The sequence below is a fragment of the Numenius arquata genome, chromosome 12, assembly GCF_964106895.1.
Source record: "Numenius arquata chromosome 12, bNumArq3.hap1.1, whole genome shotgun sequence".
NCBI lineage: Eukaryota > Metazoa > Chordata > Aves > Charadriiformes > Scolopacidae > Numenius > Numenius arquata.
Window position 1 is genome coordinate 5,256,985 of NC_133587.1, and position 25,205 is coordinate 5,282,189.

Here is a 25,205-nt window from a genome sequence, read left to right on the forward strand (position 1 = left end):
AACCCCGGGGCAGCTCCATGGAGAAGCTGAGGGACGAGCAGCAGGCTCCGTGCACAGGGCTCCCTGTCCCTGCGAGCCCTTCCCTGCCTCAGATTCTCTGATTTAGGAGCTACAAGCCAGGGAGCCAGCTCCCCAAAGCCTATCTGCTCCCAGCTCCTCTTCAGACCAACTGGAGAACCTGGTACCTGCCTGGGCTGGGCTCAAACGCCTGGAGGGTCCTGGCACTGCCCTGGCACTGGCTGGTAGGGACAATCTCTGCCTCCTCCAGCAGGGCTGGCAGCTCTCCTGGGGCCCGGGAAGCTGCCCCTTCTTTGCTGCTCCACAGAGAAGCTGCCCTTTTCAGAGGGGCAGGCCATTGGGCAGGGGGTGCTGGAGCAGGAGAAGGATGGGAGGGAGTGCCGACTGCTTCCCCATCTGCTGTGTTCAACGGCAGATAAAATGCTCCCCTGGCCTTCGCGCCAGGGGCTGATACCAGCCGAATTCAGCTTCCTGTGAGTCAAAAGCCGCTTCCTGCCAGCAGAGCCCTGCCTGATAATGGCTGCGCTCTCTTCTCTGGCCGGGGAGCAGGCCCTCTGCCCTCGCCTCTTCTCATGCCTCCCACATGCAAGTGCTCATCTCCGTATCTCCCAGCCACAGCATCTCCCCCTCCCCAGTACGTTAAACTCTAAATTCCCACTGCTGTCTGGAAGGGCTGCTGCCACCCTCATCCCCAGGCCACCCGAACGGGAGGTTTGGGGCCAGCTGTATCGAGCTGCCCCTTAAGGTCACCTCCCTTGCATGCAGGAAAGACGCAGCATGGTTCTCTCAGCCTGCGTTCCTGCTGCCCGCAGACAGCGGGGCACAGCTGCCTTCCCCCAGCCAGGTCAGGACCAGGGTTCCCCTGTCCCATGCTGGAGCAACCCATCCCATGGAACGACCACGGGTTCCCCAGCCCTCGCTCAGCAGCACTATCTCTGTGGCAATCAGCCATCCCTTGCCCGCACTGAAAACCCTTGGTGGTTCCCTTTGCTGCGTGCACGAAGGTGCCATCATGTACCTGTTCTGAGACTAGCAAACTTGGGGTTGTGTTTTACCTGAAGCACTCTGTTCTCTTTTCTCTTTAAGGCGCCTTTCTAATTTTTACACCCTGTGTTTTGTTCTAAGGAAATCTCTGTTCTTTGGAAAAAAATCAGCTGTAACGAGGAGCTGACACGCACGGCAAAAAGCAGTTGGACAGAAACTACGACATACAGGAAGGGATTAAATCCTTCCGTGGGGTCAAAGACATCCCCATCAGGTGCTTCAGGGATGATACCTCGAGTCCATCTCCCTGGGAAGCCCATGGCCTCCCCGGCTGCCTCCCATGCCCGGCGCCGTGGGTACCGCTGGCAGACAGAGCGGCGAGCACAGGCAGCACACCCCACCTCTGCAATTACTCCTTCTGCACAGGCTTCAGTACCAAAACAAGACGTTTTATTTCAATATGGACTCTTACAACTTTTGATCAAGAAACCGTTCTTGGTACTTCTCATCTCTGGGAAGTCAGCCCTTGATTGGCTTCTATATTTAGACTTCTCCAGGGCTTTAGGAAGTTCACTCCTCATGGTATTTAGGTGTAGGATGAAAGCAGCTTTTGCGGGGGATATGTTAAACCACAGCAGGCTCCCTCTGCTAATGCTGCGAGGAGAAAGAAGAGCTAAATTCCTCGAACTTCCCTCTTCCTCTTGTCCCTCATGCCACGGGCACCAGTGCGAGCCTTAGAAATAGGCACTTGGGAAATGCTAGGCTGAGAACAATATCAGCTGTATTGCTCATAATAAAAAGAACCCATCAGAAGACTGTGGGAAAAGCCCTCACTTACAGATTTTGCTCTTTTTTTCTCCTGGAAATATTTTGCTGGGAAATTTTTCTGATCACTTCTGGTTGAAAAATGGGGGGAAAACATTTGCTGAAATGTTGATGACGTTTCCCTGCGCTAAGCATTTATGTCATTTTGCACAAACCGCCAAGCAAACACGAAGTCCCATCCCGCACTTAGAGCTACAGTCCTACTTACTGCAGTAAAACCAGCCCCGGCTCTGCTCATCAGCTGAGCTTCACTCCAGCCCAGGAGACTTCATTCCTCCAGGGGAAACCAAAGCACAAAGAGTAAGTCGTTTTCCCCAAAGCTACGCGTTGACTCAGGCCAGGAGCTGGCTCACCGGTGTGCCCGAGGCCCCGGCCGCCAGCCTGCGCTGGGTGCATCCGCATTGTTTCTCTACCCAGAACTGTACACAACACTTTTTTTTTTTTTTTTTTCTTTTTTGCAAAGTAAATACTTCCTTGTGAGGGGGAGCCGGGCGCATTATTTTTAGACGGCAAACAAAGCTGAGGTGTGTGCCCTTCAGTGGGGGAAAGGCGCCTCTTAGGAGCGGAGCTGCTGTTCCAGCAGCTGAGCTGTCGAGATGGGTCCAGGCCTTCGCTCTGACCTCGACTTATTCCTCTCTCCCGGCTCCCAGCCCTAGGAATGAAAACACGGCGGCCTGGGAGGGGTGAGCCTGGAAATGGCAGCCCTGCTTCTGGCTGCGGAGAGGGCACAGGTGGGCTTTGCTGTGGGGTGGCAAGGTGGGGAAGTAGGTGGGCACAGGGTCCGGTGGATGGAAAATGGGGCTGCCCTCCATCCCGGGAATCAGGGAGGCTTCCTGGGATGCCTGCTCTGCCCAGGAGGCAGAGAACATTTTGCACCGCGCAGGAGAGCAGAGCTGCTTCCCTGGGAGTGTTGGGCTGCCTGCCGGCAGGAGCCACAGGATCTGGGAAAAGCAGAGGAAAGCGTAGCGCTCCCCAATAAACCTCACCCCGTGCCTGGCTGCCGGGAAGGAGCGGCGAGGCGGCGCTGCCCTGCCTGTGGGCAGGGTTACAGGGCAGGCGAGCAGGATGTTTGAAGGATAACAAAATACCGGGGGCCGTGGAGCAGCCCAAGCTGCCGTCGGAGCACTCTTTCTCTTGTTTTTGGTGAGAAAGGCTGAGCACCCGACTGAGCTGCCCAGAAAATCATCCCCCCGGGGGCCGTCGTCTTCCCACCCATCAACTGGGGACTATGGCACTGCTGGGCTCTGCGGCGTGCCGTGACCCGCATGGGATAACATCGCACGGTGGCTTGCTACCAGGGAAGGTATCATGGACATTATTATTTGGGGATTATTATAATATTGCAGTATTTATTACTGTTTTGATATAGGTAGAGTTAAAATGTGAGGTTTTGTGTTTGTTTTGTTTTTTTGGTTTGTTGTTTGTTTTTTTTTAATAAATCTGTAAAGATGGCTAGCTACTGCTTAATGTCATTTGGATCTTGTTTTAGGTGATTTGGGGGGGGAAGCTGCAGGGGTGGGAAAAAGCAGGAAAAATGGTAGACTGCATTTATAATTAGAATAGGGGTTTATATTCCATAGTATCCTGAAAGAAATCTAAAACTAGGCATCAAAAAAATATTGAAAATAGATAGCTGTAACACAAACTCGGAACATGTTTAGAGCTGGCTCTTTCTTGAAGTAACTTATCAGTGTGAGCAATCTCCACAGCACCGAGGCACTAATCTAATAAAGATCACTACGGAAGCAAAAATCTTTCAAGTTGGAGGGGAACGAGGCACGGTAACAAGTGATGAGGTTACCTGTCACAGCAAGGTGACCCCTCTCTTCCTGGGAATAGACCCAGCAGCGTTAGGGCAGCCGTGCAGCATCATCATACCTACAGCGCGGACACGAGGATGTCAAAATGAAACTAAGGAGGAGGAGGCAGAGAGCAGCAGCGGCAGTTCAGCTCGTCAGTGGCAAGCAAAATTATGTAAAATAAGTTACAAATGATGCTAGAGTGAATCAAGGTCGGGCTGGGCTGAGAGGCTGAGCCCTGGATGCGTGGCATCCTGGTGTCAGCTCCCTGTTCCCTGGCAATTCTGAGTTATGTGGGCCACAGTCAGGAGACTCCCACAGGAAGAGCAAGATGTGCCTCTAGGAAAATGCTGACAGCTCAGCAGCCATTCGCGCGGGGGGGGGGGGTTAAACGCCTGCACGCCCTCCCTTCCCCAAGCCCAGCCTCCTCACCAGGTAAGGGCACTACAGGACTTGAGCCTGGCCGTGCCGCGGTGGCGTCACGACAGCCCGTCCCTGGTGCCGGAGCCTGGAAATGCCAATCTCCCGCTTTATCCCACCACGTCACTCGCTGCTGCTCCCCGTGAGTGTGCGCTGGGTTCAAGAATACTGCGCCTTAAATGATGGTCATGCTGGACTCCACCACCCCCTTTCCCATTGTGGGAACCCAGCAAAACACGTCAGCTACCCTCGGTGAGAGCAGGCATCTACCGCTGTCACCACGAGCATTTATTCTAGGTTTATTCATTTACATCCATCTTTGTAAGGGTGGGGGGTCCTACCCAGGGAATTGGGGGGGGCATGGGGGAGAGGCGCGGATGGAAATCTGTTAGGTCTCTCCCTGCATTCAGGTAAGCCCCCCCCTGTATGCTGGATGTTTCCAACATAAGCACACAAGGTGGACCCCAACTCTCCAAAATCCCAGCTCTGACTTGTAAACGATGCCCAGGAAAGATTCCCCGTTAACCTGGGACGGCCAAGTGGATTTTTTTGAGCTCTTGACTGAGACTACACGTGGGGGGAGCAGAAGTCATGCATGTTTTAACGCTCCATCGTGGTACTCCATCCACAGAGACCCCTCTCCCAGGTCTGACACAGGCCAGCAACATCCCATCACATCTGGTCTAAGAGCCGCATCACGGCAGGTTGGACACATGGTTCATATGGAGCTGCTTCACATCTGGGTCCCCCTGGCTTTCTGTGAGTCTGTGTCTCCAAACAGGGATGCTACTGGGAGCAGAAGAAAGGGAGAGCAAACCAAACGGGGCAGGGAAGCCAGACAATTAATATAACCTGCCCTCTGTGCGAGGAATAAATTGGCAGCTGACAGGTTATAATCTGTGCAAGCAGGATCTTCACAGGAGAGGTGAAGGCTCCATTGGGGGCCAATTGGATGGTTAATTAGGAGGACAAAGCAGAGGATTCGTGAAAATGTTTACGAAACTGTGCTTGGCAAGGGAGCCTCTGAGAAACGCTCACCAGAGAGGAGCTGCTTTTGGTTAGGAGGAGGAAACATGAGGGTGAAACAGCAGAACCGAGCACCGAGAGAGAAAATAGCAATGCAAATGTCCGCGAGAGGGACGGGGGATTCCCAAGTGCGGTGCAGAGGAGTTCAGGGAAGGACCCTATGACATCTAATTTTTCTAGAAATACATGGGCCGTGTCCTCCTTTTTCTTCCTCCCTCCCTGGTCCCCACCCCTGTGACCAAAAAAAGCCGGGGCAGTGCGGAGCAGCCTCTGGAGGTAGCTGGCAGGCAGCCGCCGCCGCCAGCCAATCGCCGCTCCCTTCCCCGTGCAGAGAAGGGCACGAGGAAAGCAATTAAACCGAAGCTTTGATTAGGACTCACAGATGACTGCTTGTGTTAGAAATGCCTGAGCTTCTTTAAGCGTCTTGGCGGTGGCTGGAGCCGGCCTGATCCCCCATCCCCTCCTCGGCGCGTTGCTGCTGCAGCAGGAGCGTGACTGATGCTCTCTGTCCCACACACGGCTCCGAGAGCTCAGAGGTAGGAACCAGTTGCTAAGAGACAGGACTGTACTTTCCAGCCCACATCCAGACCTTTGTCACCAGCTCAAGGGCTTTCCGCTGGATCAAAACACCCAGCGCAGGTGAGCGGGAGCAGGCAGGCTTCCTCCCGGCCCGGCAGAGATGCCTGGTCCCGGCTCCGGGAGCCGCACCACCGGCATCCAAACCGCTGATGGGAATGACAAATGTGAATGGATCCCCAAGGGACCAGCTCCCCCGGGCTGGCTGCTTGTCCCAGTGCTGTGAGACTGCAAACTGGAATGCCTTATGGGTAACTGGGCACCAGTGCAGACGGTACTTGCAGCACTGAAACCCAGAAGGTTTGGGATGTCTCGGCAGTCTGGATGAGTGGATGACTCAGGGTTTGCTTTGAGATTGCTCCTTCAAATGCAAGCCAAGCCAGGAGTCCCAAAGTTTATTTTCCCTTTTTTTTTGGGGGGGGTGCCTAATCAATCCAGATCCATTCTTCAGCCCAGGGACTCCCGTAACATAGACCCATCATCTCACCTGGCAAGCAGAAAACCCAAACTGAGCCACAGAGACTGAGTTACCCCATTTTCCCCAGAACATCCCCTTCCTCTCGGCGAGGAATGCGTCCGTCTGAGCCTCCTGCATCATCTCTGCCCGTATGTTGGAAGGGAGATGTGTCCCTCTGGGCTGCTGAGCCAAAGCAGAGCAAGGACGGAGAGAAACCATTCATACAGCATCTCGGTTTCCCGCCTGTCAGTCCACGAAAGGCCCTGTACCGCGCTGGTAAGACACAACCACCCTCCGCTTAACTTAACTCCGCTGCCTTAATCTCAGACACGCAGGGAAGAAGCCCTTACGCCAAACCTCTGCTCTTATTCTCTGCCCCCATGTACACGCACACACGGTCTGCAGCTATTCCTCCTCAAATAAATTGCTACTCTTTGGCACCAGCCATAAAAGTGGAATTCAGCACCGTTCCAATGAAGACGATGATTTTGGCCAACAGGTACCTGCCTTTGCTACAATCAGCTAATTAAACCAGGCACCGAAACCCAGGGGTGGCTTTGGCCCATCTTGATGCAATTCTTTAGATGTGGGCACAGCTAATATAGGATCAGGGGAAGGTAATTGCTAATTTGCACTAACGATAAGAGGTATGAACATGCGTTCCTCTGTCACAGCAACGCAGACCAGGTTTTGGGAAGGCAGAGCATCTGCACGGGCCGGGCGAATGGACACCCCATCGATGCTCCTCCACGCCTCCATGGTTTCCCCACCATTTGTTTGCCCACAACTTAAGTTCACAGACTGATCATATCAGGCCTAAAGTAACAGCAAAACCAAGGCTGTAGAAATGATATTATCAGGAGATCATTGCTGAGAATGGTTTGGACAAAGAGATTCTTGAGAAAGTCCTCACTGAAAGGAGCGTGGCCACCTCGCCGGGGCTCTGCGGCTGTCCTGAGTCAGCGACCGAATTCCCCTGCTCAGAGCAAGCCCCTCTGACTCACGGCCCATGAGAAGAGCTGAGAACAGCCTACACATCACTCTTACAGACAGTCCTCTCAGCTTCTCCTTAATTCAGGGCCCTGAGTGCTTGGACCTCTCTTCCTTTGCAAAGGCAGGACGTAACCTGAAGAGTCAGAACAACGGCACCTCATCACACCTGGATTTCTTTCCATTTTAGCTTCATTTAACAAGGCCTTGCAGAGCTGTGCTTTCTTTGTTTGCTTTTTTACCTTCTTCAGAGCAATACCCACCAAGAACCACAAACCTGAAAGCACTTGTGGGGTGAAGGAGATAACCTTTGGATGAAAGTTACCCAAAAAACGCTGTTCCTCTCGGATCAGCAATGCCATCAGTGTTTCTGGAATCACACAGGATGTACAGCGTAGACGGCAAAGAGAGATTATTCTTTTAGAAACTGTTCAGTCAGACGTATCAGGGGACTGGGATTGGGACTGGGAGGAAAGGTGGGATGTGGGACCTTTGCTGATGTGACTCCAGGTCTCACCAGCGCTGGTGACCAAAGCCAGTCCCCGAGGCGGAGGCTGTCTGGGGACGGTGGTATCTCCCTCTGGAGCTGTGCCATGTGCGCTGTATCACAACACCAACAACCACGGTGGGGCTGCCTTATAATCAGGCTTGAAGCCTTGGCAGAAAAAAAAAGCAAGGACTGAATTAGATGCTGTCTTCCCCCCCTTATCCCTAGAAGCGGCTTCAGCAGGCTGTCCCAGAGGGGTGGGAGTGGGCAGGAGCTGGAAACGGGCTTTGCTGCCAACTCTCCTGCTCCCAGCTGGGCGAGGAACTTCATTCTGCCAGTCTGCGTAACTGCAGATCGTCAGAGCTCTTTAAATTCACCTTGCAAAGGTACTGGGGGTTTTTGCTGCTGCCTGGTGGGCTTAAGCCATCTCTCAGGCCCAGAGGACTGGGTATCGCTGCTGTGACTCTTACCAGGAGCGGATTCAGAAGTAAAAACTGCTCCTGATGTTGTGCAGACTCAGAGCTGAATCTGGAAGGGATATCGATGTAGGAGATTTTCTCCAGACTGGGTTGGATGGGACCACACACCCAGGCCAGCATCGTGCCAGTCTCCTAAGTGCACATTTAAATGTAAACCTGCCATCGGATCAGCTTCTTGGAAAAGCCAGGGCTGCCCCACGTGCTCAGGGGTAGGCTATTTCATAGCAGGTGAAGGCTCTGTATGCTCTAAGTAAGGCTTGTGCTATAGAAGTAATAGACAATTTCTCAGATAATACCCTCAGGCCCATTTGCCTTGTCTAAGGCTCTTCTGAATGGGCTTGATTTATTTTTTTTTATCACTTGAAGTCCACAGAAAGTCTAAGTGGTTATTCACATAGTGAAAACCTTCTGTTGACTAATGTTCTTAGAGGTTATGGATGCGCAGCTTTTTTGGGGCACTGAATATGGGCATTGAAGGGTACTTGTACCAGGAAAAATGTAGCCTCTATTAGCTGTTGGAGCAGCATCTTTCCAACATGCCCGGCTCCTCAGCTCAAGCGTTCTGCCACTGTGCTATGCTGTCCCAAGGCCTGGCACCGCGGCTTTCGCATGACAACGCTCCCTGTCTCTGGAGCTAAAATGTATTTAGGGATAGGCTGCACTGTGAGATTTATCCGGTGTGACCTGTGATGCTTTTCCTGCTGTCGGTGAAAGGCCTCCATCCATTTTGCTTTTTGGCCTCATCAGTTCTCTCTACAGCTCTCCCCCCATGATGGTACCTTTCCTCGGGCGAGTTTCACCAGGCACGATCGTGAAATAATTTTGAACATCTGGCTCCGGGGCAGCCAGCACACGTGAACTGTACTTGTACAACACCAACTCACCCGCACAAATGTCCTCAGCCTTTTAGTAACGCCCACGGGAACCCCAGAACCTCGTGTCAGCTCTGCCGGGGACAGGGAGGGAGCAGGACAAAGCTAAATCAAACGCGGGCAGCGCTGCAGAGCCTACCCAATCCCCCAGCCTCCGCACGGTCCCCGAAGGGCCGGTCTGATGCCAGGCTTCCCCCTGCCTCACCCCACAGTCCTCCAAGCCTGCATCACGGGCTGCCAGGATGAATCTGTCCTGCCAGGCTGGCCACCGCTCCGGAGTTGTGACAAGCTCCCACCACGCACGGGCGAAGTACGGCATCGATTCAGAGAGGGTGCGGAACCGCTCCCGCAGCTAATGCCCGAACCCAAGTCTGAGGGCGACCCTCCCCTGCACACCCCTGCTCCTGCCACTACGGCCAAACCCATCCGCAGCGCCCGATGTCACCCAAGCGATGTCCGATGTCCGTTTCCCTGCGCCACGTCTCCAATCTCGCTCCGCATTTGTATGAGAAAGACTGTCTAAATGATGCTAAATGCTTAGGACAAGAGGGACAGGAGATTATAATGAACTGCATCTTAGCACCTTGTCACGAACAAATTCTCCCACAGTTCTTAGCAAATCTGGGGAGAAGGGAGAGGGCTGCCTATCCAGTGCCAGGGTTCGGTCCAGTCCGCAGATAACGAGGTGTTTTACACCTCAGCGTGCATTATCCACGTGAAAGAAGGGCAGACCCGGGCACTTTGGGCTGTATCCATTGTCTGCGCTGCAGTAGCACACAAAGATACCCTCCTCCTCCTCCTCGGTACAGCCTAAATGTGTTTTTTTTTTCCAACTCCTTGACCTAAAGGATGCAGCATCCAGCCTGTACCTGAATAGGGCTGTCAGACAACAATGTCCTACACTGCTAAACCTCGTGTGTTTATCTGCATAGGGGTTTTTTAATTGTATGTGTTAAATGTCCAGCATCTTTGGGACGTTCATCTGGGAAAAAGAAATCTGAACAGTCTCTGTGCCAGACATCCGTCCGCACTGCTGTTCCTATTCCCAGTGCATTCTTTGAGAAGACCACCATCTGCTCTGACCACCACCTAAGGCAGATGCCCCCTTCTCAGTGCACAGTCCCAGCTCTCAAGCCACCCAAATCTGATTAGGCCTGTTCTGATGAGAGGCCTGGAGCAGGGCAAGGGAAAGTTACTCAGGAGAGAAAATAATAACCACATGTTAATTATGTTTTCGCTACAGATGCGCAGAAAATGCACAAACCAGCTCAGGATGTGTAAGCCAAAAAGAAAAACTCTACTGTGTTGCTGCTGTATGTGTGTGTGTGGGGGGGGGGCGGTGTATATTATTTTTTGCATTTGGGATTATTTCTAATTTTTTTTTTTTTTTTTTCCAGAGGAGGAGTGGCCCCAGCCCTGTCAGGGGAAGGCGAGATCTTATCCCCACTGCTGCCCTCTACACGCTCTTTACCACCTCTCATCTAGCTTTCACTCCCGGTACCTCGGATTTCCTGTAGCGACCTGCAGACACAGCACAGCGGCGCGCACCCCTCCTCCCCGCCTCCCCCCGTGCTGCACCCCGGCTGGGTGCTGTGCTTTGCCTGTCTCTTCAAGCCGTGGGACAGTCCCGAGCACGCTGCTCCTCCGGCAGATGTGCTCCGAGAAGGACGAGGGGACAGGACGAGCGGTATCAGGTTGCTGAGGAGCAGAGCCAGGAGAAAGCAACCGAAATGCCGCTCCAGAAGAATTTGGGAAAAGCAGCTAAACAGGCGTTTAACCACAATACACACCTCACTGTCGAGCAAAAGGCTCATATCAGCTTCATGAATTAGCTGACTGCATGCATGAGAGAAATGAAATACACCCCCAAACCCAGCCCAAATCACCGAGGACGAGGAGAGCACTGAATTATCAGGAGCTGAAGAAAATCCCGGTCAAGTTATCTCTAAAATTGAGAGCCACTTCAGGCAAAACCAAAAGGCAGCAACTGCATCCGTCTGAAACCGTCTCCACGGGATTCCTGGCAGAGAGGGGCACGGTGGGCTGGGGAGGGCCGGGACAGAGGCAACAACTTCCACAGACCCAGCAGCCGATGATTTGGGGGAGCGCAATGACTGGTATTCCCTACAGCCAGTGGCTCTGGAAAGCGCTCCCAGCCCTAACGTCCGGCAGGCGCTGGGAAATAAGCGGTATTGCCCCTCGGAAAAATTCAGTTGTCCCCCGAGGGCATGCCTGCTTTTTGTTTGTTGGTTTATGGGAGCCTGGGTGTATCTCCTATCTGTAGCCTGCAGGGACTCTGCCACCGAAGATGCGGGGGCCTAGACACGCTCCTTGCTGAAACTTCATCTGTGCAGAAGCCCTTTGGGAATACGGGGGCTTGCGCCGGCCTCGTTGAGCTGCTGACCCTAGGGACCCCCTCCCGGACAAAGGGGAGGGGGCGTCTAGCTAGCAGCAGGGTCGAGGGAGTCTGGCTCGGCCTCTCTGGGGTACCATGACTCTGCAGCATTTGGAAGATCTGGGATAGAGTCGCCGGCTAGATGGAGAGGACCCGGGGGAAGTGCGGGATCTGCGGAATGGGGGTACCGCTCCTAATCCACCCTCAGCAGGGGCTCTTTGGGGAGCTGGGGGCGAGGGGGGGGGAAGCAGAGGAGGGCTGCAAAGAGGTCTCCAAAAAAAAAAAAAAAAAAAAAAAAAAAATTGCGAAGAATTTTTTTGGGGCATGGCATGGGGGAGGGGGGCTGCAAGGGGAGAAAGAAAGGCGCCTCTGAGCACCACGAAGGGAAAGGGAGAAATAATGACCCTTCCCCCTCCCCCCAATAATAAGGCAGACCAGATGGGAGGTAAATAGTGCGTTTAGAAGCATTTGCCACAGATGGGCTGCCCTCAATGGAAGCATCCTCCAGCCACATCAATGCTGGAGTCTGTGTGTGCACAGAAAACACTGCACCCTTTAGAGCAGCGGCAGCAGCAGCAGCAGCGGGGAGAGGAGGGGAGGGACGGGGAGGGAGGGAAAAAAAAAAAAAAAAAGAAAAAAAAAAAAAAAGAAAAAAAATCCCTCCCGGAGCCCTTCTGTGCCCGCTGGCCCGGAGCGGTCCCCCGGCGGGGCGGCGGACCGGCCGCGTCCCCTGTCCCCCCCCCTCCATCCCACCCCCGACACCGGGCAGCGGGGCCGGGGGAGCGCCGCCGCGCCGGGCGCACCCCTGCGCGCAGGGTCGGGGGGCCGCCAAAGTTGCGCGTTTCCCTCCGCGCCGGGGAGCGGAGCGCGCTCGGGACGGGAACAATGGGGCGGCGGGGCAGCCCCCGGGCGGCGGCGGGGCGGGGAGGGAGGGGAGGGAGGGGAGGGAGGCGGCCGGTGCGCCCCGCGCCGCCGGCCCGGCGGGGCGCCGAACAATGAGGCTCCGGCGGGGGAGTTTCCCGGGACGGCGGCCCGCGGGCAACCGCGGCGGGGGGGTGGGGGTGGGGGGCTGCCCTAATCCGGGCTTTGCCGCTGCCCGCACCCCCCCCCACCACCACCACCTCCCCGCGGGGCACCGGCTGCAGCGGCCGCGCCGGGGCGGGCAGCGCCGCGGGACGGCGGGGCCGGGCGAGCCGCAGCGGGCCGGGCTCCCTCCGCTCCGCTCCGCTCGGCGCGGCGGCCGGGCGGGCAGGGCGCGGCGGCGAGGGGTGGGAGGGGGGGGAAAAGGGAGGGGGGCGGGGGGGTACCGGCGCCCCCTCCCCGCCGCTCTCTGCCCTTGACTGCAGACCTGTCCCCGGCCGTGGGGCGGATGGGAAATGCCGGGCGAACGTGATCGGACGGGGCGGGGAGGGGGGGGTGGGGTGGGGGGGGGTGGGGGGAGAAAGGGGGCGGCGAGGCCCGCACCGGGCGGCGGCGCGGCCCCCCCGCGGGGGCAGGTGCACGGCGGCGGGCGCGGGGCACCGCCACCCCCCGCCATCCGCGCCGGCAGCGCCCGGGGACGGCGGCCGCACCGGATGGGACGGGGACGGGGATGGGGATGGGGATGGGGGGGGTGGGGGGTCGGCGGAAGGTGCGAGGCTCCGGGCGGGCGCCTCTCCCCATCCGCATCCCGGGCGGGTCAGGGCGGCGGGGGCGCGGCGGGTGCCCCGGGGAGCGGCGGGGGCTGCGGGAGCGGCCGGGCCCCGCGTCGCGCCCCGCATGGGGCATGCGCGCTCCCGGCGGCCGGCGGCGCGGCGGGGCTGGGCCGCCCGGTGCTGACGGGACAGGGCCGGCGCGGCGGTGGCGGTGGCGGGGGACAGGGGCCCCGGGGGTGCCCGCCCCCGCCCCGGGCAACCCCCCCCCCCCACCACCCCCACCCCACTCCCCCCGCCCGCACCCCCGGGGAGGACAGACAGACACGGACAGGCAGGCAGACAGACAGACAGACACAGAGCCCCCGGGGCACGGAGCGCACTAACCGTTCCCGTTTTCACCGGCACATATACCACCACTTGACCCATCTTCGTCGCCTCCCTGGTGCCGTTTCCCAGGCGGAAGCCCTTGGACCGGACCCAGAACTGGAACTTGCCTTTCTCCCCCCCGCCGGAGCCGCCGCCGGAGCCGGATCCCCCCTGCAGCACCTCGGCGATGCGCTGGTACTTGCTCCGGGTCACCGTCTTGGTTTTGGCCGAGTCCCCGTAGGTGCGCAGGCACCAGTCCCGGAACTGCCGCCCCAGCTCGCTGTCCCCGGGGCGGCTCCCCCGCAGCAGCAGCGGCGGCTTCGGCATCGCCCGGTCGGCGGCGGCGGCGGCGGCGGCGGCGGCGGCAGCGGCGGCGGCGGCGGCGGCCCCGCGCCCTGTCCCGGAGCGGGCGGAGGGGCAGCCGGGGCGGCGCGGTGAGCCCGGCCGGCGCTGGCGCGGCCCGGGACGGTCTGCGGGGGGCGACGGCCCGGGATGGAGCGGGGAAGGGAGGAAGGAACCGGGGGAGGGGGGGGAGGGGGGGGGGGGGGGGGGCTAGCCGGGGGCTCGGACAGCGACCCGGCGAGCCGGGCGGAGGGAGGCACCGGCGGCGCCAGCAGCAGCAGCAGCCGCTCCTGTCACAGGATCACAGGCGGCTCCGGCTCGTCCCCCCTCCCTCCCTCCGCCCGCCCGCCCGCCCGTCCCTGCCTCCTCCGCCCCCCTCCGGCCGCCTCCTCCTCTCAGCGGGATCCCACCTGTTAGAGCGGCCGCTCCGACGACGACGACGACGGGCCCCCCCCCAACACCCACCCCCGGCCCGGCCCGCCCCGGGGTCTCCGCTCCCCCCCCCCCCCCCCCCTCGCCCCCCGCCCCGCTCCAGCCCTCGTGCTCCGCGCCGGCCGCCCACCGCTTCCCGCAGCGCCGCCGGTGGGATGCGCTCGGCCGGTCGTTCCCCACCCTCCCCCCCCCCCCCTCCCCTCCTCCCCCTCCCCGGCCCGGACGGGGGCCGGGGAGCGAGGGGACGGACCGGCCGAAGCCGGGGACGCGGATCCAGGTGCCGGTCCCAGACAAAGGGCCGGCGGGGCGCGGGCGCACGTGTGCGGCGGGACGGGCCGGCGGGGGCGGAGGCGGGCACCTGCCGAGCGGCCGCAGAACCGGGGAGGAGCCGCGGGGGCAGCGGTAACGGTGGTGGTGAGGGGGGTGGTTGTTCCACCGCCCCGCCGGGAACGGCCTGGAACGAACGGGACGGAGCCGGGATAACCGGCGTCGCTTCGCAGCGCCCTCGACCGGGGCTGAACGTAGCGGCCGGGGTTTGTCCCGCCGGACCGGGAGAGCCGCACCCCGCCCCGAGCACGGCCCCGGGGCAGCACCGGAGCGGGAGACAAAGGCCGGACCCCGGCTCCGGTGCCTCGCTCCGTTCCCCCGCAGCCGCCCCCGCCCTCCGCGCCTGTTCCCTGGGCGGGAGCCGGCAGAGCATCCTCCCTGTGTCCCGGCGGGGGGGCTGCGGCCGGGCAGCTGTCCCGCGGCGTGACCGAGCCCCGCCACCGCAGGGGCGGGGGGTCGGGCCACGGTCCCGCTCCTCCGTCTCCGAGGGGTCTGTGGCGGTGGGCGGTCACAGCTGGCCCGGGGGGCGACATGGGGCCGCCCGTCCCAGTCGGCAGCTGTGGCTCTGTGTCTCCCCGGCAGTCACACGCATGTGCCGTGGTGGTGCCATGTCTGTGCTCCCTGTCCGTCAGTGCCATGTATGTGCTCCATGCCCACATGGCAGTGCCACGCGTGTGCTCCTGGTCTGTCCCATCACTGCCATGCATGTGGTCCCAGTCTGTCCACTGGTACCACGCATGTGCTCCCTGTCCATCAGTGCCGTGTATGTGCTCCATGCCCACCCGGCAGTGCCACACGTGTGCTCCCAGCCTGTCCATCAATGCCATGCATGTGGTCCCAGTCTGTCCATTAATGCCACGTGTGTGCTTCCTGTCCATCAGTGCCACATGTAGTCCTGGTCTGTCCATCAGTGCCATGTGTGTGCTCCATGCCCACCCAGCAGTGCCACGCGTGTGCTCCTGGTCTCTCCATCAATGCCACACATGTGGTTCCAATCTGTCCATCAGTGCCACGCGTGTGCTCCATGTCCATCAGTGCCACATGTGCACCCAGTCTGTCCATTAATGCCATATATGTGGTCCCTGTCTGTCCATCAGTGCCATGCACATGCTCCTGGTCTGTCCATTGGTGATACACGTGTGCTCTATGCCCACCCAGCAGTGCCACGCATGTGCTCCTGGTCTCTCCATCAATGCCACACATGTGGTTCCAGTCTGTCCATCAGTGCCACGCGTGTGCTCCATGTCTATCAGTGCCACATGTGCACCTAGTCTGTCCATTAATGCCATATATGTGGTCCCTGTCTGTCCATCAGTGCCATGCACATGCTCCTGGTCTGTCCATTGGTGATACACGTGTGCTCTATGTCCACCCAGCAGTGCCACGCATGTGCTCCTGGTCTCTCCATCAATGCCACACATGTGGTTCCAGTCTGTCCATCAGTGCCACGTGTGTGCTCCATGTCCATCAGTGCCACATGTGCACCCAGTCTGTCCATCAATGCCATGCATGTGGTCCCTGTCTGTCCATCGGTGCCATGTGTGTGCCCCATGCACACACATCGGTGCCACCCACATGCTTCTGGTCTGCCCATTGGTGCCACGTGTGCTCCATGCCCACCCAGCAGTGCCACGCATGTGCTCCCAGTCTGTCCACTGGTGCCACACATGTTCCCTGTTCATCAGTGCCACGTGTGCTCCCAGTCTGTCCATTAATCATAGAATGATAGAAACATAGAATGGATCGGGAAGAGACCTTACATGTGGTCCCCATCTGTCCATCAGTGCCATGCATGTGCTCCTGGTCTGTCCATTGGTGCCATATGTGTGCTCTGTACCCACCTGGCAGTGCCACCTATGTGCTCCCGGTTTGTCCATCAGTGTCATGCATCTGCTCTGTACCCTCCCAGTGGTGCCACATGTGTGAGCCATGCTTTCCCCACAGTGACACGCATGTGCTCCATGCTCGCCTGGCAGTGCCACATGCCCGCTCCGTGCTGGTTGAGGGCATGGCAGTGGTGCGTACCGAGGGCTGCCTGCGTTGTCAGCAGCGGTAGGGATGGTGTGAGGATGTAGGAGCAGGAGTCAGGAGCCTGTGGGAACCTGGCAGAGTAATTTGATGTGTCAGGGAGTTGTCTGAGGCTGGTGCTGGAGGTGCAGGGCATGGTGGTGGCAGCCTGTGCACAGGCAACCATGGTGCCACACGCCCAGGGCTGGAGGCAGGAAGGCAGGTGAGGGCACTTCACTGGCTGAAGGGCAGTTTTTGTCACTGCCCCTCGCCCCATGCCAGCCACACTGTGCCCATCCGACAGATCCCTGAGGTGGGAATTGAGTGCTGCAGGAGCCGAGCCATGGGTTAGCCATGCCAGAGGGGGTGCGGTGAAAACAGGGGATGTCTGTGACACGGGAGCATTGAAATTAATTATTGAAATGCGCCATTGTAAATTATGTTGACCCTTTCTACCCCACTGGATCACTGGACACTGCTCAAAAAATTCCCAGTGTCACCATCCAGCTTGCACTGGGCCCAATATGATGCTGATGGAGAGGGACTTGGGGAGTGCAGGTGGTCTTCCTTGTTTTGGGTTTTCTACCACATAATACAGGATGCCTACAGGAACTTGCTAGTGCACTGCAGTATTTTTGCTGACCACTAAAAATAAGATGGACATCCTTTCAAGCCTCAGCCAGCTATGGAAGCACAGCTTTCTCAGGGGACTGCTGCAAGGAGCAGCTGGGGATGGAAATGGCAGAAAAGAGAAGGATATTCTGCACAGTTGGGGCTCGGTGGGCTACTTTGTGGATGAAGTCAGGCTCAGCTCTTAGCTTGCTACAGCATATGGGCATCCCACCCGCACGGTGCGAAGCAGCGACCAGCTGAACTTGGTGTCCAGAACCAGCTGGCACTGGGGTGGCCATAGGGGTGGGTGGGATTTCCTATGAACAGGCTTTGCAGGAGGTGTGGTGGCAGTTGGCTGTCCAGAAGTGCCAGGGAAGCACTCGGGGCTGGAGTCCAGCTGCATTGTAGGAGATGTTGAGTGAGGAGGAGAGTAAAAGGACACTGCTTTTGCTGAGGGGTTGCTTTAGCCGGGAGTGGTGCCGCCTTCTTCACCATGATTAGACCTCCTGGCTGAGGTATCACTGAGTTCTCCAAATTCCCCACCTTGAAGTTCAACCACTCAGGAGCCAAGGGAAAAGGGAATGTCCTCTCGCACCACTGTAGGCATGGACAGAAGTCTTCTCCTACTTCAGCCCACCTATTTGAAGCTGAGGGAGGAGATTGCATGTCCATTGAACCTGGATATTTTCACATGAACAGTACCGATTTGGGTTTTATCACTGCCGTGATGGTCACGATGACCATCCATTAGCTCCATCAGCGCAAAGGAGAGTGATAAGCATTATCTTTTCCTTAAAGATTAATAGACACACTGCCTTGGCATGAGCAACATGTTGCAGAGTAAGGCATCAGCTGAAGGGCCTGAGTCTGTCCCAGAAAAGGGGAAGGAACTGGCAGAGGGGGGCTGAGGGAGGAGTGAGGGGCCGCAGTTGGTCACAGGCTCTCTGAGCCTGCTCACTGCAGTTTGTTTGGGTGGACACATACTTGGCTTGGGGCGAGCCAGTTGCTCCAGCCAAATGGTGTAGGAACGACTGATGGAAGGGAAGGGCTTTAGCGGTCTTCTCTCCAGCAGTGACTGTCCTCTGTAGGAAATTGCTGGAAACGGCAGTATTTCCAGTGAATGGCCTTAGTCTGGGGTACAGCACTCACTAGGCTTGATGTCTTTGTTTCCTGGTCCTCTAGCTGTGGCGAGCAACGTCCTGCCAGCCTTTCCTTTGACTGGGTGTCTCCTGTCTTCCACCTGGTTTGGTTTATTAATAGGTGCAGTTAAATATTTTGTCCGCTCTTTTATGTGAGTAGCTGAATCTGTCTAGTCTTTCTATTAAGAAGGTTTGGGGTCCACCTAGAAAGCGATAGAGAGGGTCACTCTCTGGAAAGCACGGACAGGAGTTTCCCCAGTTTGGGAAGGCAAGGCCAGTCAAACCAAGGGCTGTTATCCTCTGAATGAGGATTTTGGGAAGACCACTCACACAGGGGCTGAGTGTTCAGGTCAATATTTTAGGTCCCAATCCAGCACGGATTCAGTAAGGGTTTAACTTGCACTGCATGAGCGATCTCATGACATGCCAGATTATAATGCATGATACTGAGGCCATTCTTGTCCTTATAGATGAGGGAGAAAGAAATGTGTTTGGTGGCACTGGACCTTAAACTGTTGGTTCTGGATGACAGATACTGGGTCGTGTAGCACAGGGTGTCTTCTCCAGGCTTTTTAATAGACGAACAAGTGGTAACGCCAGGTCCATTGCTATTTATAATATGTAAATAAAAGTTGTTCTTAATAACTTCCAACAAATATAAACTAGACATTAGTTCTCTTTGTAGCGTTTTTCAGGTAGGGGTACTCCAGACCCTGGACTATTGTATTGGCTTTTGATTATTCTTTCACACACACGAAAACAAGGAAATGAGAAATTAATGATACTAATACCTAGAAAATGCTTAATTGGAAATATCAGGGCAGCTTAGCTGAGATGGGAGCTGGATGGGGCTTTGAGCAACCTGGTCTAGTGGGAGGTGTCCCTGCCCATGGCAGGGGGGTTGGAACTCGATGATCTTTAAGGTCCCTTCCAACTCTAACCATTCTATGATTCTATGAAGAGGGAAGGCTGCCCTGCCTCTGTAGCATGGTGAGCATCTGGAGAAGGTACATGGTGTGTGTGTAGAGGTCCCTTCTCGAGGGACAAGAAAAAGGGATGATCAACAGAAGTACGAGTCATCCAGACTGATAAAACCAGATAATTTTTACCCATCTCAGAACTAACTGGTGGAATTTATCACCACGGAGAGTGTTTGTGTATGCAAAAGGGCCTGGTGCCTGTTGGGAGGAGAGGCATCTGGGAAGGTACAGATTTAAGAACGAGAAGGGCGAGGTAAGCACTCGTGCTTTAGAAGTAAGGTTAAAACTGATGGTCATGAGTGAAAAAGATGCTTCCTTTGAGGGTATTTCCTTCCCCGGTTTTTCACTGTAGCACTCGGCCCTTCCTTTGAAATGTGTGATGCTTATCAGGGCAGGGGCAGCACAGCAGTCTGGAGGGACTGATTCAGCTCAGCCATATTCCTGCGTTCCCTGTGTTTCCCACAGCCATATTCCTGTGTTCCCTGTGTTTCCCACAGCTGTCCTGCTCAGCAGTGACAGCAGTTGGTCCTTGCCCTGCGCCCAGCACACGGGCATGGCGAGTCCTCAGCCTCTGCTCCTGCCTCCCGCTTCTTCTGCCATAGCCTGGCTCATGCCTTAGTGAGGCAGGGTGATGGGAGAGCTGGGACCGGGACCAGTGCGAGCAGTGACTCCCCCTCAGCCATGCGGGACGGTGCCAGGGACTCTCCCATCCACCCCGATAGTGGCTGATGGGGGGTGGCAGTGGTGGACACTTCCCAGCCGTCACCTTGGACACCCCCACAGTTACGTTTAGAGCTTACGTGGGAAAGCGATAACTGGAAAGTACCCTTCTCCTCGAAGCTGTTTTAAATGCAGTTTATCAGCCGGAAATAAGGGCAGCCAAATACTATGTAAAAAGTTGTGCACAGCAGCAAATGCCCCACAGATCCCAGCTGGAGAAGGTGCCATCTTCAGCAACACTGGTTTTGTTGGTCATCATCTGGATTTGCACTTGAATAGGACCCAAACTGGAACCATTTACCAAATACCCCTGAGTGCTGCTGGGTGGGATCAGAGAGGCTGGCAGAGGGGTGGGTATGGGGAACTGAATACATCAGTGGACGTAGCCTGATACCGAGTGAGCTCAGGAGTTAATAACCATCACTTCTGCTGGGAGCTGGGGGTGATTCCTTGGGAAAGGATAGAGAAACGTTAAGGTACTTATGGGATCACTACGGATGAGTGTTTGGCTCTTGTAACTTCAGTCATTCAAAGCTGGACGGCCAGTGTTACCTGGGTGTCTCGACTGCCTCTACAGTCAATGCACGATGATGAGCACCTTCAGAAACCATTCATCCCAGTGCTCTAAACGCTTATCATGGAGTGAGATGAATCGCTTGCTGGAGCTGCCTTATTCTTTCCATCAAACACAAAGGGAGCCCGCGTGTCTCACACAGTTTGTGTCTGAGATGTTCACCTACGTGAGGCTGGATGGGAGACCTATGATCCAGCAATGGGACAACTGTGATCCATCAATGAGACAGTTGTGATCTACCAACAGGAGAGCTGTGATCCATCAGAGGGACAACTGTGATCCATCAGTGGGACAGCTGTGATCCACCGACGGGATGCAGTCAAGAAAAAGGGGAACGATCCCAAGTTGTCTCAGGAGAGTCATTTCGAGAGAGGTACAGAGAAGTATAAAGGTTCTGGTGAAGTTCCAGGCTGCTGTCTGTTTCTGGTTAGCCATATTGAGGGAATTTACCCTGAAACTAGTGCAGACAGAGTTTCCTGGATTGTTAAGGAGAAGGGAGGGTGTCTTACAGAGGTGACTCGGTTCACCGATCTCAGCAAAACGAATGCTGGGAGAAGAGGAACACGGACTAAGCCACGGTACCACCTTGACATAAGAGCGAGTAGGAATAAACAGACTATGTATAAACCCACGCTCGAAATGAGGAGATGCTGACCAAGCATCAGAGCCGTCAGTCTCTACGGGAGCGATCTCAGAGGAGAACTGGGGAGAGAACCTGGCTGCTGCGAAAATGGAGCTTGGTCAGGTTATGAATGACATGGCACAGTGTGGCTGCCTCTCGCAGCAGGCAACTGGGCATCGTTTAAGGTGCCTTCGGGTCCCTGTCCCCAAAGTGAGAAATCAGTTTTAATTCTCCCGTAGTTTTTGCTAACTCTGAACCTAAACGGTGAGATTTTTCCGAGTAGAATTATTCTTGACTTTAATCAAAACCTAATTTAGATCCAGGTCAGATAATAAGTCAAAGCAGCTAAGGGTAGTCAGCAAAGAGTGTGAATTCCTTCTGGAGGCTATAGGTTTTCTGTCTGTGTCACAGCACCAAAACATTATTTGGTGTGGCTTTTGCTGGGGAGAGGCCTGGGACTGGCACAAGCGGAGGAGCTGGAGTTACAAATTGAATGGGCGTTTGTGGAAATAATAGAAATTTCCCCCACCTTGTTATTCTGTCTCCAGCGTGGCTTCAGAGGGGAATCGAACCACGTGGATGCTCAACTGATGTGCTTGGCGGGGGGAACCCCCTCCCCCCGAAGGAGCTCAGTAGCCTGAGCGCTGTGGCGAGGACCGAAATACCCACCAGCTGCCAGGGCTGTGTGGGAGCCCGGGACAGGAACAGCCAGGGAGCTGCAGATCAGGACTGAGCTACATTTCCAGAGCTGCGTGGGGAAGTCTGATGGCACCTGCCCACATCCTCTGTGACTGCACATGATGCCACGTCTCCCTCAGCTTCAAGATCAGCAAATTTACCCTTCTCTGCTTTTTTTTTTTTTTTCTTCAGGAGAAAGAAGAAAAAACCCAACTGGGAGACCACAGATTTCCAGGAGAGGCTGTGCTAACGTGGTACAAGCTGTCACCAGGCGAGCCTTGAGGAGATGGGGTGCCCTCTGCAAGCTGGAGCCCTCATTGTCTGTGTGGCAGAGGACAAGAAGGGAAGTCGTATGAACCAAAAATAGTCTTACAGTTTGGGAAGTGAAACTGTGTTCCTGTGACCTCTCACACTTGTGCTTATGTGCAGGGCAGTGGGTTGTCTTGCTCTGCCAACCGAGGAGGGGAGGGTTGTCTCCTTTCCTCCAGGTGTAACCCGTCCCTCCAGGCACATCTGCTTGGGCTGTCCTCCCCCTGTCCCATTGTCCTTTGAAATCCTCACCATGGGTGCACTCAGCAGCATCTGCAGCTGCAAACATCTGGAAGGGGCTTTCCCATGAGCCTGTTTACGCTGCTTTGAGGTCAGGGGATTGCTCTGGGCTCTGAGGAATCCCCACTGCCTCTGTGGAACCTCTGGGCATGACTGGCATGGGAGGGGAGAGGTGAGTCCTGGCCAGGGTGGGCAGCTCCGATCCTTTTGCGAGGCGGGGGTATGGTCTTTAGCTTAAAACATTTACATGCTAGTGCTTTAAGGCATCACTGGATGGTGGGGAAGGGAGGAGGCAGCAGAGACCTTGTGCCTGGGGAGGGCTGCCTGCTCCTCAGGACGCCCAGGAGAAGCTGAGCTTAAATTTTCGGTGTGCTGGTGGGCACGAGTACCCTTGTGATGATATTTCTGGGTGGGATTTAATGGGCTCGGGCTGAATGCTGGAAGCCCGTGCAGCAGCGGGATAATGAAATGTCGGCTATTTTTCAGTCTGGCTGTATCCCACCTCCTAATACTTTAAACGCTTTGACACAGCTGTTAACTTTGCAGTGGATGCTCATCCATGTGGCTTATCCGTCCCCTTCCCTGCCCAGCTGGGTGCCCAGTGTGGTCTATGCCGTGGCTGCTGTGTGGGTGCTGCTCGTGGCCCTCCCTGCACAGGTTCCCCGGTGCAATACGTCTCCAAAGGCTCGTTACCACCAGACCTGGAGAGCCTCGCCTGCAGCATCGCCCCCAGGAGATGCCGAGCATGAGCAGAGCTCGTTACCAGTAATGGGACGAGAGGCACTGGGGCACTCGGCCGAGCCAGGCCACCAGCCTGCATGCAGGATGCTGCTTCTTTCATTCAACTTTTTGTGTCAGACCAGTGGCTGAGGGAGCACTGGGGCAATTTCTGTTGATTTTATTTGGGTGGCGTGTGGCTGGTTTTTTGCCCGATTGCTTAGAATTTTCTCCGGGATGTTGAAGTCTGGTCTGGTCCCAGAATAAAGCGGATTGTGTGTCGTCCTGGGGTTGAACGGGTTAATTTTTGTGCTTCTCTCCCCAGCTCGCTGCGGACTCTGGCTGGGACAGAACATCTGTCTGTTGCTATGGCTGCAGTACACTTGAAGGGGATGACTGGATAATTATTGCAAACATCCATTCTGCCTGATGTGCTCCCGGACCCTCCCTGCCCAAACGCAGGGGGAGCGGCCGCCGTTCGGGGCGCAACTTCAGTCACGGGGATCCTACCTAGGGATGGCGCGTTGGCAACACCTTTTCATTTGCATAATTAATGAGGCTGAGGCTGCAGGGCTCCTGGGAAATCCGACGCAGAGCAGCAGCGATGAAATGGCACGGAGGGCTCCAGCCTTCTCTGTGGCTCGTTAGAGCTCTGCTCGCTGATAACGCCCCGCTTTGGAGCTACAGGGGAGTTGTTCTCCCATTTCCATTAATTTACCACCCACTTCTATCTGAACAGATTGCTCTGGGCCCGATCCTGCGATACCTTCTGCCAGGCACAGGCCCCAGACCTGTCTGATGATGAGCAGGATCTGGCCGGGGCGGCGCTGGGGCACACACACCCCTCGGTGTGAACCCCATCACTTTCGGGGCCGTCTTCACTGGTCAGGGACCTTGGAAGCTGCAAGGTCCCTGGGTCATGGCACAGACCCAGGGCTTCCCCGGCTTCTCCCCCCCCCTGCCTGCTGTCGGCAGTGCTGCCTGGACTCCCTGCCTGCGCTGCCACCGCCTGCAGCTCGGTGACTTGCTAGGTTGAGCTGTACACGCTGCTCGCCCCTGCAGTGCCCGGGCACCGTCCTGTGCGTACGGCTGCACTGCCAACGCTGTGACCGCCCGGTACGTCCCCCAGGTATGGGCACCGCTGGGGAAAGGTGGGCGGTTGCTCTGCAGGGTGATCACAAAATCATAGTCATACCATGGTTAGAGTTGGAAGGGACCTTGAAAATCATTGAGTTCCAACTCCTCTGCCATGGGCAGGGACACCTCCCACCAGACCAGGTTACTCAAAACCCTGTCCAACCTGGCCTTGAACCCCTCCAGGGATGGGGCAGCCACAGCTTCTCTGGGCAACCTGTTCCAGTGCCTCACCACCCTCACAGCGAAGGATTTCTTCCTAATACCTGATCTAAATCTCCCTTTTCAGTTTAAAACGGTCCCCTCTCATCCTACTGCTCCACTCTCCCATAAAGAGTCCCTCCCCGGCTTCTCTGGAGCCTCTTTAGGCATTGGAAGGGGCTCTAAGGTCTCCCCGGAGCCTTCTCTTCTCCAGGCTGAACTCTCTCAGCCTGTCCTCACAGCAGAGGGACTCCAGACCATGACCTCCTCGATGGTCCCTGGTGCATGAGCAGTGCTGGTGGACCCCACTGCGAGCCACTGGCTGGTGATTCCCCTGGGATTCCCGGCCTCACCTTGCAGCTGCATGTGCTTTCCCCACGGTGCCCTTCTCTGGGGATGCACCATGCCCTAACCCCATATCTTCTGGCGATTCCTTCCTCTGCTTGTAGGAGTCAGCCTGTGCCACCAACGCCTGCCCACAACACCCACATCCCCTTTATTCCTGGTGTTGCTGCTGCTCTTTTGCCTACTGGCATTTAACTGTGTCCTGGATCTGACCCTGGGGGTGTTATAAAACCCAGATCTGGCCCCGTGGGTTATTCTTGTTTCAGGCAATTCCCACCTCTGAATTAATAGAGCAAAAAAATAATGCAGAAGTTCCCCTTCTGACAAGACGACTTCAATGCATCCGTTGTACCGTTTTTTTTCTCTTTATCAACACGTGGTGGGGTAGGAAGTCTCCAAGGGGAGCTGGGACCACAATGAACGCAGACCTCCGCAGCCACCAGCCAACAAACAGCATCACAGCCGGGACCCTCCGCTGGGGCCACGTTCCCTCTGCAG

The 25,205-nt window shown here is 56.5% G+C and overlaps 1 protein-coding gene across 1 annotated transcript in view; it reads right to left on the reverse strand.

Annotated features, from left to right (window-relative positions):
* Positions 1 to 13,655, reverse strand: part of NOL4L (nucleolar protein 4 like) — a 61,980-nt gene extending 48,325 nt beyond the window's left edge. Inside the window, exon 1 of the mRNA XM_074157093.1 lies at positions 13,347 to 13,655. Within this exon, the coding sequence (XP_074013194.1) occupies positions 13,347 to 13,655 (309 nt within the window). The remainder of the gene's footprint in view (positions 1 to 13,346) is intronic.
* Positions 13,656 to 25,205: the final 11,550 nt, after the last annotated feature.